The sequence below is a fragment of the Macaca mulatta genome, chromosome 3 (assembly GCF_049350105.2).
Source record: "Macaca mulatta isolate MMU2019108-1 chromosome 3, T2T-MMU8v2.0, whole genome shotgun sequence".
Classification (NCBI taxonomy): Eukaryota; Metazoa; Chordata; class Mammalia; order Primates; family Cercopithecidae; genus Macaca; species Macaca mulatta.
Window position 1 is genome coordinate 151,423,224 of NC_133408.1, and position 15,295 is coordinate 151,438,518.

Genomic DNA, 15,295 nt, shown 5'->3' on the forward strand with positions numbered 1-15,295 from the left:
CAAATAAAAAAGAACATAATGAAACCCTAAGTAAAATAATGAATAAAAGTCAAGAACAAGCCAGGTGCAGTGAGTGGCTCACGCCTGTAATCCCAGCACTTTGGGAGGCCAAGGTGGGCGGATCACAAGGTCAGGAGCTCGAGACCAGCCTGGCCAATATGGTGAAACCCTGCCTACACTAAAAATACAAAAAGTAGCCAGGCCTGGTGGTATGCTTCTGTAGTCCCAGCTACCCGGTGGGTTGAGGCCAAAGAATTGCTTCAACTTTGGTGGCGGAGGCTGCAGTGAGCCAAGATTGTGCCACTGCACTCCAGCCTGGGTGACAGAGAGAGATTCTTTCTAAAACACACAAACACACACACACACACACACACACACACACACACACACACAAAGTCAAGAACAATTCACAAAAATATGAAATTTGATCAGTAACTAGTAACTAGTCAACAAGTAATAACTAGTGAGAAATGTAAATTAAAGCAAACAGGATTTTTTCTTTATCTGTCAGAAAAAAAATCTCTTCTAGTGTTGGTGTAGCTGCAGGAAAAGAGGCAATCAAATGTAATTGGTACAACCTTTCACTCAACAATTCCACTAATAAAGATTTGTCTAAAGAAATAATTAAGGGCTGGGTGCGGTGGCTCATGCCTGTAATCCCAGCACTTTGGGAGGCTGAGGCAGGCAGATTACCTGAGGTCAGGAGTTCAAGGCCAGCCTGGCAAACATGGCAAAACCCTGTCTCTACTAAAAGTAAAAAAAAAATTAGCCGGGCATAGTGGTGTGCACCTGTAATCCCAGCTATTCTGGAGGCTGAGGCAAGAGAATCGCCTGAACCTGGGAGGTGGAGGTGGCAGTGAGCTGAGATCGCGCCACTGCATTCCAGCCTGGGCAACAGAGCAGGATTCTGTCTCAAAAAACAAAAACAAAAACACCAGAAACAAAAAAAGAACCAAAGAAATAATTAGGGATATATGCCAAGTTTTATAAGAATGTACATAAAATGAGTAATTTATAAGAATGAAATATGAAATTTTGATATATTATAAGCTATGATGTAGACAAATATTATGTAACTATTAAAATTCCTTTTTTATTGTATTTGTGCTTTTTTGTATTTTCTTATTATCCAATAAGGAAATTTTATAAAAATGTTTAATATGAAATATGTAAGAACAGAGTAAGAACAAAGATGCCCAAAAGAACCACCATTGAGGAAGAAAGCCAAGATAGGCACTGCTCATCTTTGCTGTTTATAATTTGTAGGCACCCAGGCATATCACATTATATCATAGATACACAGAGGGTTCTGCCTTAAAGAACCTTACCAATGTTTCATTTTTTCTTTTCATTAATTCATTCTAAAAAAATGGGAAGACAGAGAAATAACAAACTAAAGGGTCTACTTTGTATATGTTTTCTTCATATAAACTCCATTTCTAAAAAGTAAAAAAACACTATGTTCTAAGTCTCCTTTGTCATAAACAGGGATCATACAGAAAAGAGCAAGAATTAAAATGTATAGTAACAATAAAAAACTATCTCCTTGTAAGCGCTATGATTTCCCAGGTCGATAAGCATTATTATAGCCTTCATTTGTTCACAAATAAAATGAAAACTGTTCTAATATTACTCATAGTTAAAACTAACATGGCCCAAGAGAATGTTAGGTAATTTCCTATAATACAATGTGATTCTTCTAGCCCAAGCAGGAGAGTCATCTAAATGAATGCTTACCTTATAATCAAAGTTTTCATTTAAGAAGTTCTTACGAAGTGCATCTGAGAGGTACAGAACTGTTGTAATAATAACACTAGTGATAAAAAAAAAAATGTCAAGGTGAAAACTTCATATTAGTGAAAATCATTTAGTATACAAGAATAAAAAGCTACTAAGATAAAATAAAACCTTCAGTAAGCATCTGGAGCAATATTAAATAATTCATATTTGAAACAAAGACATGACGGGTCAAAAAAAGGGGAAGGCATCTATCACTGAAGTCAGGTCCTTTGTAAACTGATACACAAAAGATCTATGAATTCATATGACTCAGACAGAAACATATTATTACCTTGATGTTTTGTAATGTTTTTTGTTAATTTCCAAACAAAACAGAATGATGTACTACAAACATAACATTCCATATTTTTCTGTTTTCGAGACAGGGTCTTGTTCTATTGCCCAGGCTGGAGTGCAGTGGCATGATCACAGCTCACTGTAGCCTCGAACTCCTGGGCTCAAGTGATCCTCCTGCCTCAGCCTCCCAAGAGGCTGGGTCTACAGGTGCCTGCTGCTGTGTCCAACCAAATGGTTTTTCAGTTTTTGTGAGACGGGGTCTCACTATGTTGACCAGGATGGTCTTGAACTCCTGACCTCAAGCTATTCTCCTGTCTGGGCCTCCCCAAGTGCTAGGATTATAGGCAACATTCCATATTTGATTATCATAAAAGAAAGTCATGCTTTTTAAAATACAGAGGAAAAAATGGAGCCCAAAGACAAAATGGATAGGAAAAAATAATAGAATACATTGAGTACTTATTAGCCTTCTCTCTGTTCTCCCCTGTTTAAGGTATTAGAGGGCATGGGAGAGCTATGGAAAACAGATTCCCTCTTTAAGGGTGACAAGACTGCCACTAAAGAAACAATTACAGACTGTGAAATTGTCTATAACCCAGTACTAAGCTGTGCGAAACCAACAGAGTGCTACAGACATTCAGAGAAAGGGTCATCTCCAGGGCCGGAGAAATCAGGAAAAGCCTGACCAATACAGCCACAGGTAGCTCACTGGGGAGATTTTAAAAGGAAGGATTTGGTGGTTAGTTCTAGAGCTCTGCAATTTGTTCAAAATCTGCTAATTTTTATAACCAGAAGATAAATATTTAAAGTTGAATATATTTCCAATTGGTTCACTTAATGTTTAATACAACATTATGCTAAAGCAAGATAAGCCACCCCCTGAGCTGCTATAAACTGAGGACCAATATATAAATTGTTGATATTTAAAATTTCTTTGACCTTAGAATTCTAAGATGCATGTGCAATGAGTGTGTGATATGATAAAGCCTCAGTTCTCTTCATGGGATTTGGAATTGGAGGATGTATTTATGTCAACCTAGGTAAAATGAAAAAACAAAAGAAAACAAAATACATGATCAACTTCATACCTTGGCTATCTTGCTAATAAAGATTATATTTACTAATTAGAAAAATATAGACTTTGAAAGACAAATATTCATTATTGTTATCTACTGGGAAACTCACTATTATAGTTTTCTTGTGGGGTAGGGAAACATTAACAAGGGTAAGCTGATGGTTAAATGTGGAAGTTCAAGGTAACAAAAATGAAACAAAACCACAATTTCATGGGAATCCGCTCTACCATGAACAGGCATTGTTACATGGGTATGCATTTTATATATGCATACGCACCTTTCAGTGAATCTTACTATTAAATTTAAGTATAAGAAAAACCTATGAGATTGAGAAGTCTTATGGTTTCTTCAGTCCCCTAAATGGCAGGTATCATCAGACAAAGTCATATCAAAGATAAACATCACCTGCAAATGATGGTATAATGTGCCAATTTCCCATAGACACTGGAAAAATCAATGATAATTGAAGACATCATTAATGTTCCAAAGTATTTTACTCAAGTTTTACTATATGAAACTGAAGCCGAATCATCAGAAAATAAAAGGCTATCAGGCAAGGAAGTTGTTCTTGCCTAGCATCTAGCAAGATCATTGGACTTCTAAGTGTAAAGAAGAAAAATCTGGGCCGGGCACGGTAGATCATGCCAGTAATCCCAGCACTCTGGGAGGCTGAGGTGGGCGGATCATGAGGTCAGGAGATCGAGACCATCCTGGCTAACACGATGAAACCTCGTCTCTACTAAAAATACAAAAAAAATTAGCTGGGCGTGATGGCGGGCACCTATAGTCCCAGCTGAGGTTGAGGCAGAAGAATGGCGTGAACCCAGGAGGTGGAGCTTGCAGTGAGCTGAAACCGCGCCACTGCACTCAGCCCGGGCGACAGAGTGAGACTCCATATCAAAAAGAAAAAAGAAAAATCGGTATCCTTAACATATGGTTATAAGCACAAACTTTTTGCTTTGATGTTCAACGGAGAAATATACCCAGTCCCAGTACACCTGAGGTTTACATTAAAAATCACCTTGTGGCCCACAGTTTCAGCTTAGACTGATGTTCAGACACAGTACCTCTGGTGTTAGTGAAACGTGACATATCTGGAATTCGGACTGTCAGGCCAAATGTCACAGAAAGGAGCTAACAAACCCAATCTTCCAAGGGAGAGAGAAGTTATTCCATGGCAAAGATTACCAAATTGTTATTTACATGGTGGATCCCAAACACACAAAAAATATTTGTGGCTTTTTGAAGTACACTTGCTGGTAAACAACATGGAACCTCGTGGCCTTACTATGGAACAGTGGCTCCCAACCTGCCCTGGGCCCTAGAATCACCTGGGAGCTTTTAAAATACGATGTCTGGGTCACATTGTCAGAGACTTCTGATTGGTCTGGGCTACAGTCAGAACATCAGGATTGTCAAAACTCCCAAGTGATTCTTATGGTCCAGAGCTGAGAACCACTGCTCTACCTCAGAGCAGTGCTTCTCAAACTTTAACAGGTACCTGGTGATCTAGTTAAAGTGCAGATGATCCAGCAACCCTGGAGCGGGACTGGAGATTTTGCATTTCTAACAAGCTCCAGCGGATGCTAATGCTGTTGGTTTGCAACCACTCAATGAAGAGCAAGGCTCTGGAGTGGCCCGAGTCAGAAATATTCCCACAAATTCTGCTTCAGCATTCTCCTGACTTCTGGAATGTTAGGACGATTCATATGGGGCCTGCAGTTCTTATTTCCAGATTGAACACCTCACCCTCTTATCAGGGCTGCCTTACCATTAGGCACAAAGAGGCACAGGGCATAGGGCCTGTGAGCCTTTCAAGGACTTTCGAAAACATTGAGACCTGAAAGAATGTTATGCAACCAAATTGAAACTACAAAATAAAAAGTAAAAATAATGAGTAATTACATGTCCACAGAAAGGGACACGATGACTTTCATTAATTGTCCAATATTTATGCAATTTTAAAAATATAGATTTTATAATTTTACAATTCCTAAATATAGTACACATAAATGCTGAGAAATCACAGCCAATCAAAATTAAATTATTTTACTTGATAAGCCAATAATTAAGAAGCAAATATAAAAAATACTTACAATTTTTTCTTCAGCAAAATTGTATCCAGTGTGGCATGTGGGTCTACTTAGTGTTTGATAGGATGAGGAGTAGGGTCTCCAAAAATATGACTGCTCAGGGCTAGAAAGATCTTAAAATGACTGTTCAAAGGCTTTTCTTTCCTACCTATAACATTCAGCCCAAGCCACCAAGGCAGTTCCCAGAGCCTTCTATGGTAACTCATCACTGAGACTATTTCCTAACACACAGGTCCCTAAGCCAGCCAGAGGCATTTATACATTATTGCTCCTACATTTTAGTGGATACCTGTGGTGTTTAGGGATCGTTCTTTACCTGTTTCAATTTATCCAAAACCATGTGGCTTCTCTGGTTTCATTCTTTCACTTACAACTCAGTGTTTGAACATGGGGATATTGCAAATCTCAGTGTTCCAATTCAATAGTCAAAAAAGATTTTCAATCTGCTACCACAAATGGCCAAATTACTGGTTTATTCCTTATTTACCTTCCTTCCTTCCCCTCCCCTCCCTTCCCCTCCTTTCTCTCTTTCTCTCTCTCTTCTCTTTCTTTCTGACTGAGTCTCTCCCTCACCCAGGCTGGAATGCAGTGGTGTGATCTGTGCTCACTGCAACCTCTGCCTCCCACGTTCAAGCGATTCTCTTGTCTCAGCATCCCAAGTAGCTGGGATTACAGGTGCCCACCACTGTGCCAGGCTAATTTTTTTATTTTTAGTTGAGATGGGGTTTTGCCATGTTAACCAGGCTGGTCTCGAACTCCTGACCTCAAGTGATCTGCCCTCCTCGGCCCCACTGTGCGTGGCCCAAATTACTGATTACTGCCACAGCAAGGCATGAACTAGGATCATTTTTGACAATCATAATCTACAGGCACAGCATGATAAAACTTACGTCTAAAAGAGAAACTGGTGTACAGGAAATCAAAGTTACTGCTTTATGGTTTTCCAGTTGCCATGTCATTTTGGGCTTAAGAATTAACTTCAAGCAACCCTATTTCTCCCTCTCACCCTCACCCAGGAAAGCTTATCTGCCATAATTTTTTTTTAATTACTCCAATTGGATAATCTGCTCAAACACAAGCCCAAAAATCATACATGGACTGAGAGAAATACCTTTGTGGATAAACTGGGTCTCGACAATATTGATGTGTATATAATGAAAAACTAAGGACATCTGAACCTGGAGTCCAACAATTTCCCTACAACCTGGTGGATTAATTAGGACAGCGAAAAATCAACACAAAGACATTTAGGGGAGATGAAATTCCTGGATAACCAATGTGGGAATGCATCCAAACTAGTGGTTCTCAAGCTTCAGCATGCATGAGAATCACCCAAAGGATGCTTAAGACTTCAGGGTCTTACCACTACCTATGGCTTGGGAGGTTTGCAACCAGGCCCAACCAGGTGATTCTGAGGCATGTGGTCATCCTTCTTATTTTGAGGACTGGTGTTACACATGGAAGAGAAGATAAGGAAGGGCTGGGACTTAAGAGAGCAATGGCATCTGGGAATTTGGTCTTGTTTGCCACGGCATCCACAGGGGCGGAGACTAGTAAGCGTGTGTTAAATGACTGTGGCCTTATGATTACATTTGAGTCTATGCTTTGTTATACTTGTTTGCCATATTAGATGACTCTAAAATGTGAAGCTTATACAACTTTTATTTTATTTTTAAGCTATTTTGAACAGACTGAAATTAGACAGGGGCAAAGCTGATCTAAGTGGAGGGCACAGAATCAGCTAAAGCAGGGAAGCAGAAAAAGGAGTGATTTTGTTTTCAGTCAATAATGGGGCATGCAGTGCAGATGAAGCAAAAAGAATGGAAAAGGATTTACATGGAGTGACTCTGAAAACTCTTTTTACCAGCACTTCACTGGGCAGTACTGGTAGAAAACCACTCATATGGCAACAGCCTCTATTTTGACCTTTTAGGCTTAAACCCTAAGAAAGCCTTTCCTTCATGCATTCATTCTCTCTACCAACTCCTCACAACTCACCTGGAAGAGATGGATTGTGCAAGCAATTCTTTTGTCATTATTTGCTGTAACTATTCAAGTTTGGCATATTCAGCATAGTAATATACAGTTTTGATAAAAAATAAATATCTATTCTCTCCCTGAACAGTAAAAGCCTTAAAGGATAACTACACTTAATTAAACAAGCCAAAAACAAAACAATAGTAGCTGTGTCATTAGATGCTCAGCAGATTAGCTACTCTACCACTCAACTTTTCAGGGTCAGTAGCGCATATTCCGCCTTCCTTCCTGTTACTATGGATAAACTGTCAATGCTCCTAGCTTTCTTTGTGTGCACTAGATCAGCGCTGCTCTAAGTGTGGGAAGCTTCCTTCCTTGAGAAAGTCTTACCACAAAAAAACAATGTCAGTTTAATTAAATTGCATGCTTACACTGATGATTTATTTTTACATGCAAGCTTGTCATGGACAGGTAGCAGATAGTTCTTGGGCTGGCATACGTAGCAACCTTGCATGCAATCCCATCCCTGCTTGCCCAAGGACATTGCTCTTTTAATTATCTCTGTTTTCTTTAGCACCAATATTTCTGTCTTTTACTAACAGGGCCATTCCTATTAGTAAATCAACATGCTGTAATATCCCATATTCTAAAAAGAATCCCAGTCCTAGCATCTCCTTCCAGATACAGCCCTGTTTCTCTGCTCCCTTTGATAGCAAAACTCTTCCTGTAATTGCTGTTTTAGTTTCTCAACTCCTATTCACTCTTGAATTCACTCTAATCAGGTTTTCCTTTTTACCACTCCACTGAAACAACACTTGTCATGGTCACCACTATCCACCGCACTTCCAAATCTTGGGACCAGTTGTCTGTCCACATCACCACCAACCTCCCAGCAGCTCTAGATACTGCTTCCTTCTTGAAATGCTTTCTTCACAGGATACTATACTTTGCTGATTCTCATCTTACATCACAGGCTGCTCTTTTTCAGTCTTCTTCACTGGATACCTCTCTACTTCCCCACTTTTAAAATGTTGGCATGCCCCAGGACTCAGTCCTGTCTCTCTCTTTTCAGTCTGTACTTTTTTCCTCAGTGCTCTTGTTCAGTTCCAAGGCTTCAAATCCTGACCATATGCTGAGGAGCCCAAACATACATGTCCAGCCCCAACGTCATCCCTGAGCTCCATGCGAGCATGTGTAGCTTTCTCTTCTACATCTCCACTTGGAAATCTAGTACACCTCAAACTTATGTTCAACATGGAATTCTTCAATTCTCTCATCCTCAATGCTACTCCTCTCTCCATTTTTTTCACCTAGGTGAATGGCATCACAATTCATCCTTTTGCTTAGGCCAAGCATCTAAGGAACATCTTCCATTACTTTTCTTTTCTCCCACCCACACCCAGTCACTTGCAAGTCTTATCATCCTTATTTCCCAAACCAATCTTCTCACTACCTTCATTGCTATCTGCCTGTCCAAGCCATCACCAACATCTCTTACCTGGATGGCTGCAGTAAGCTCCTAACTGGTTCTCCCTGGTTTCTCTTTGATCTCTCTACATATCAATATCTGGGCTCTGTCTTCCTCCGCCAACCTCATCTTTACTGGTTCCTTCCCTCCCCATATTTCAGCCACACTAACAGTCTTTCAGTTCCTTGAGTGTGCCACATTTACTCTGACCACAGGGCCTTTGTAGATGATATTCCTACTGATAGAATCATTCTTCCTTTGCTCTTTGTTACCCCCTGCTTAGCTTTCAGTTCAAGCTTCACTCCTTCATGAAAGACCCCTCCTGTTCTAGTCCAGAACAATGTTCATTTCATAACACCCTCATAGACCTGTGCTCTTTGTCTTTATAGTACTTATTTTAAACATTAGGCACTGGAGAATACTGGCTGAATAAATGGGTCAGTAAATGAATGGACAATCTCTCTAAGAAACTTTGATTTAACAAACCGCTTTTTGGCTATGTAGAGCTCATTTGAAACCCAAGTTGGTTAATGTATGATATGTTTGAGGCCAATACGCACACAAGATAACCAAAATAAAGACCTGAAATTTCAACTGAAGAGAGAGAGAGTTTTTACTTTCCTCAGTAAGCAAGTATGTTACAAGATTTTTCTTCTTGAAAATATGTATAAAGCTGTGACTTTATTTTTGTACTTTATTTCACAATGTCTATGGGAAGGGGGTGGAGAGAAGCTTGTTTCAAAGTGTCCTGTATTTTTGGTACTTAATTTTCATCTTCCTTATGTTCCTTCTTTATTAGGTTGAGCAGCTGTTCTCATCAGAAACATCTACCAAGAACTTACAGGGGGTCATGAGATAGCTCTGCAGCAAACAAGAAAGAGAAGAAATGCTTCTTGCCCTTGCAGAATTGTGAGTGGGCACACTTGCTATGTTATACAATATTAGGCATGCAGGTAGAAAAAAACAAAGAACCACACAAATCACCAGGTGTCTGGTCACAAACTCTGGCAGAGCTTTACACGAAGCAGGCAAGCTACAAGATTTGGAACAACACAGCTTATAGATGAAAGTTAAAGGCATTTAATTTACTTGAAAACACAGGAAGAAAAGACCAACACAAAAAAGAACATTCATTTTGAGGGATGAGCAATTCAATTGAGTTCAAGGGTAGGGCAATGGTGACTTCTCAGCCATCTGCTATCAATTTGACATGCATTAAGCACACAACTGGGTTAATAAAAGTGGGAGTTTGAGTTAAAATGCCATGCTGAGAGGCCCTGAACAAATGTTTGTCTAAGAAAGTTGAAACTATGGAAGAAAAGGTGGTCAACTTCAGAGACGTAGATGTAACTCTTGCAACGTGCTTCAACATAGTTTAGCCAAGCGGAAACCTTTTCCTCCTAGTGTATGCTCTTTAACATATTTAAGATGTCCTTAACATCTTTCAGAATCTAGTTTTCTACCAATACTATACGGGTTAATATTTTTCACAAAGTACAAATAGTAGAGGGCTAATTTTTGGACTGTGATGCATTTATGAAGCAAAGCAAACCTCATCTGCTTTCATGACTTGAATGGAGGAGAATGGTTAGACTATTAAAAGAGGAGAGGAGAGGAAAGAAGAGGCAAGAGCAAGAACATGCAGCAGACTGGCTGCTCCAACTTGGCAGTGGTCTCTTTAGACACTGGAGTCCTGTCCATGAATGAGGCTGGACTCGCAGCCACCAGCCATTGCCAGTGGAGAGGCAGCACCATACTCCTACCAGCACTCACATGGGTGGGAATGGAATGAAGTCACCACATTTAGCAAAGAGTGACGGCACATTTCTTGGGTTTGCTATGGGAATAATCTTCTGTTTAAATGTATTACACAGAGCTCATCTCTAACAAAATCACCTTCCTATTTGGTTAACACTGTAAATGAAAATTCTGAACACTGTGTGTTTACTCAAAAGCAGAATCTATACTTCTCAGACTGCTATCCACTTGTGTGACCACAAAGTCTTCAAAATTGGAGTAAAGATGGGGCAGAGAGAGGCAGTATTTAATATCAAAAAGCCACACGGTTGTCACAATTTTAGGCAAGCTTAAGCAGAAATTGTATATGTAAGGAATAAAATGTCAATGTTACTTTCAGTTTGAATTTCTACCACTGAAATTTTAATTCAATCTAAAATATTCCTCTGCACATGAGTCAGGCAGAATGACCAAATGTTGATGCTGCATCATGATGATGTCCATAGCCTGGACCTCTTCCCATCTGGCTCCTTGGATTTCCTCACAGCCCTTCCCAGGTACTCAGAATGCTTGCTCTTTGGTTGTAAGGCCAGATGCATGAGCAAAAACTCCCACCTAAATCTGTAGCATGCGGACATCCAAATGAATAGATAGTTGATTCTACTCACAGATATCAAACTAAATATGTTAAATTCTAAAGACAGCTATTTCAACAGTCTCAATTAGTCTTCAAAATGGAAAAGCTGCTTCTGTACTTATGTAAAATATAATATGCTATGTTATACTATTTGTTACTTCACAAAGTTTTTAACACATCATTCTAACACCTCCAAGTCTAAAAATGTATACTGCAGCAGAAGCCATATTGAGCATATATAATCAAATTCGAATCCTATATTCCTGCAGCTCTCACCACCATCAAAGCTTGCCATCTGGAGAAAACACAGGGCGACTGTGACCTATGGATAGATGCTTAGAGAATCCAACCTTCATCCTGAGCATGAGGGTGTTGGCGTTCGGAAAAGAGGAAGAAGGCGAAGCAGGCAAATGTGGTCTTGGAGAGTGAGAATGAGAATGCTAATGAAATAGGGTAAATAACAAGCTTGGAAGTGAAGACCAGGCTAGTTTCCTAGAGCACTTTTCCATTATGTATCCTGAGACTATGGAGACAGAAAGTGGAGAGAGCAGATAAATCCATGACACCGCACTCTCCGGGATCAGTTCCTGCCATTCCGACTGCCCTAATATCCTTTCCTGGCTCCTCTCTCTTCTAGTATTACTCTCAGATCATGCTGGATATGCTTAATATAAACTGAATTTATCATCTTCTAGAGATTCCGATATCAACTTTATGTCAATAACCTCCCAAATGCCTATGTTTTGTTCTGAAGTTTCCTCTGGGCAATATTTTCAGCTGTCTATTGGCCATATCACTTGGATGAACAGAAAGAACTTCAATCTCCATGTGTCCACCTCAAGGGTCATGTCTTATTCCCAGTGTGGAGCAAACGGCAGATGCTTAATGTATTTTGTTAAGACGAATTAAGAAAGATCAGAAATGATTCAAATTTCTAGTAACAGAGAATTGGTTAAATAAACTATGGTATGGCCATTCAATGGAATATTATTCAGCTGTAAAGGAAAATACATAAAAGAATGAAAGGTTTTCTATCTATTAATTTGGAAAGGTTGCCAGGATTTCTAAGAGTGTTATAAAGAACAGTGTGTATATTACATTACCTGCTGGTCTCTGTATAAAGGAACACTAGGAGGACATGTAAGAAACAAATACAAGTGGTTATACAGCCTAGGAGTAGAGGGTCAATGGGAACAGAACTTCTCAATGCATATGCTATTATGTTGTTTGATTTTTGAATGATGGTAATATATATAAAGGAAACAGTAGTTCAAGACAAGTGGTAATATTTTTTTAAAAGGCTTAATTCAGAGGCAAATAAAAAAAAAAAGCCACCACTTCACATTTGAGATCAAATGAAAAAGATTATTTTGTACTCTCTTCTTCCTCTATACATTGAGCTGCAATTATCATCAACTTAAATGCCTTACTTGTTGGCAACCAAGCGCATAACAGTCCAGTCCTTTGGAAACATCTCTGGGCGTATCAATATTCGGAACACAGTAAATATCTGCAGCAGGAAGTCCTTGGATAAGGAGAAAATAGATCATTTTATTGGTTTATTGTAACTGTCAACATACATATGCACATACACAGGCAGTACTGTTGTACTGTTACCATTTCCAAAGCAATTATAGAGAAGAGAGCCATAGTTTAATAGTTTGCCCAATGGAAGGAGTCATAAACCTTCCCATTCTCAGCACTCAAACCCACCCGAATGTTTTCTTTTCTTTCTTAGGCACAGTGAAAATGAGTTTTTATTTCTCTCCACAAGTTCTAACAATTTAGGGTTTTGAAAATAAAGTGGAAAACTTGTAACAGAAGATTAACACGGAAATACATTCCCTTTCTTCCATTATAGTGTCTTAAACATCAGAATTTTTCAATGCAGGAGAGCAGTGAACAGTCCTGGCTCAGCTCTGCTTTCCTTTAAGTGGGTGTCAAAATTTAGAAAGTTATGCTTATCAAAAAGCATGTCAAACAAAAACCTATTTTTCTTACAGGGCATTCTTGAGATGCAGTATTAATGGAATGTATGCAGGTTTATAGAATTTGAGTGAGTTTTCCAGAGTGTGCTATGCAGAATACATTCAAATGAGGATATGTGCTAAGTCAAGCCCAGTGAGGAGTGCTTAGTAGTTATGAGATTATCAATATATTCCTCAGAAAGATGCCATACCAGATGGTAGCAGTATTTACTGAGATGTTATCTTTAAATTGATCACCTGAAAACACTCTTGACAAGAAGCTATCATCAAACATGGAACTATTACTTCCTTAAACATTACAAGAGATAGGGTCAAATGCGCTATAGCATATGATACTTAAAGTGGAATCAAGGAGATAACGTACCACACACAATGAATGAAATGAGCTTTCCCTACTCAAAAAGGGATTAGCTCGATCTAGCTTTGATTTAGATTTATTAACTAGAAAACTTAAAGAGCTTTTTGTAACCTAAGTGATTCTAGGAAAATACATTTCTCTAACAATCTGATTGAAGGTAACGATATGGTGTTGTTTCAAAAATAAAAAGCAACCCCAAACACCAGAGTTTTATTTATCAAATACAATGACACATTAAGTTAAACATGTAAGCTGCTTGAATGTAAGATTATGGTTGTCACTCATGTCAACAGAAGACAGAAAAAATCTAAAAACTAAAACCCATGTGGTAGCTTTATTTTCTTTTTATATACACTAACAACTTCAATCAAGCCCATAAATATTTTGACAACAACTTATTTTAGCTTCTTTGGCATCAACACACATATGTTGATATGTAGTATGCGCCATGTGGAAACATGCCCACTAGGTCATCCATCTTTAAATGGCTAGACAAATCCAGTCCATGTCTCCAGAATCACTGGAAGCAGAGTTTCCCAAATGTATTTCACTGTAGGTCAGATAATTTTGGGAAACACTTCACATTCCAGCTCTCTCTTGGGAGAGTAGGCCATTAGCTTACTAAACTGTGAGAAGCCCTTTCTAATGCATTTCTGAAACTTATTTTAATGGTTTCTCAGTTGATTCTTTTGAGTTACTTAGACACACATATATATATATGTGTGTGTGTGGGTATGCGTGTGTGTATGTGTGTATATATATATATATAAAATATATAATCCCTGCAAAAATGGCTTGTGCATTTATCTTTGAAAGAGTTATGCTCACTTCAGTTTCCTACCTTGGTGTGTTTGCTTAGATAGATATCAAAGTCACTCAAGTGGAGATTCTTTGGCTTTATGGTCAACAACTAGTTAGGAATAGTATAAATAAATGATAAAATGCGGAAGTTTTATCTTCTTGCCTCAAAATTTGTAACAGAATTGGAAACTGGAGGCAGCACTCTTAGTGGTAGTGGTGGTGTGTCTGTATGTGTGTATGTGGTATGTGGGGTGGGGGACTGTGCTGTCAGTTGCAAGGAGGAAAAATACTGGCTGAAAAGATTGGCTATAGGAGGCAAAACATCTATCTTACCAGCTAGCAACTTGAGTTTTCTTTTGTAGTGCTGGGGACAAAGGAAACAGTATTGCAGGTGGAGGAGTTGGGGATAGATGAACTGTTTCTGTGCTATCTCATTTTCCTAGACTCATTTATCTCCCACAATAAAAGGGTGAGGCAGCATGTGACATTGCCAATGCCTGTGAATTTACATAAATCTTTATTTCCCCCAAGAAAACTTTTCAGTGTCGCAAGTAGTTTTCTACAGTATCCATTCAAGATTCATTGATATTTATAAAACCAAACACATTCAGTAGTAGAACCTTGTAAGAAAAATAAAAGAGCATAATAATGAGGATCAGAAAACCTAGATTTTAAATCCTGGCTATGCAATTAACTAGCTCAATAACCTTGGCAATTTGTTTAACCTCTCTGGAAATGAGTTCTCATACTTGTAAAATGTGGGAGCTTTGAGGTCTCTTGTAGTTAGAGGAGATTTAAAAAATCAGTATGATCACTTAGTTATTCAAAAGGCATCTCCACATTTTTCTTACTTCTAAAATGTAGGCAAATGTTTCATCACATCACGTTGTCATAACACAAACACCTTGCATTTTAGTATTTACATGTAATTTAGTTCAGCAAGTCTCTGTCTACTGCCATGCAACAGGGTTTATTCCAAACTCAGTTCCAATATTCGAAAGCAATGTGACCTCAATGCTAGATTCTTTAACATTTCCCTCCCTCCCACCCAAAATACAGTGGTATTTCCTCGACTTTCCTCTCC

General features: G+C 38.8%; 1 protein-coding gene across 4 annotated transcripts in view; it reads right to left on the minus strand.

Moving 5' to 3' along the window:
- Nucleotides 1–15,295, minus strand: part of DOCK4 (dedicator of cytokinesis 4) — a 469,859-nt gene that overhangs the window by 83,565 nt on the left and 370,999 nt on the right. For all 4 annotated transcript variants that reach the window (XM_077997203.1, XM_077997201.1, XM_077997202.1 and 1 more), the window contains exons 27-28: nucleotides 12,495–12,589; nucleotides 1,738–1,813 (exon numbers count right to left, since the gene is read on the minus strand). In XM_077997203.1, coding sequence (XP_077853329.1) covers nucleotides 1,738–1,813; nucleotides 12,495–12,589 — 171 coding nt within the window. The remainder of the gene's footprint in view (nucleotides 1–1,737; nucleotides 1,814–12,494; nucleotides 12,590–15,295) is intronic.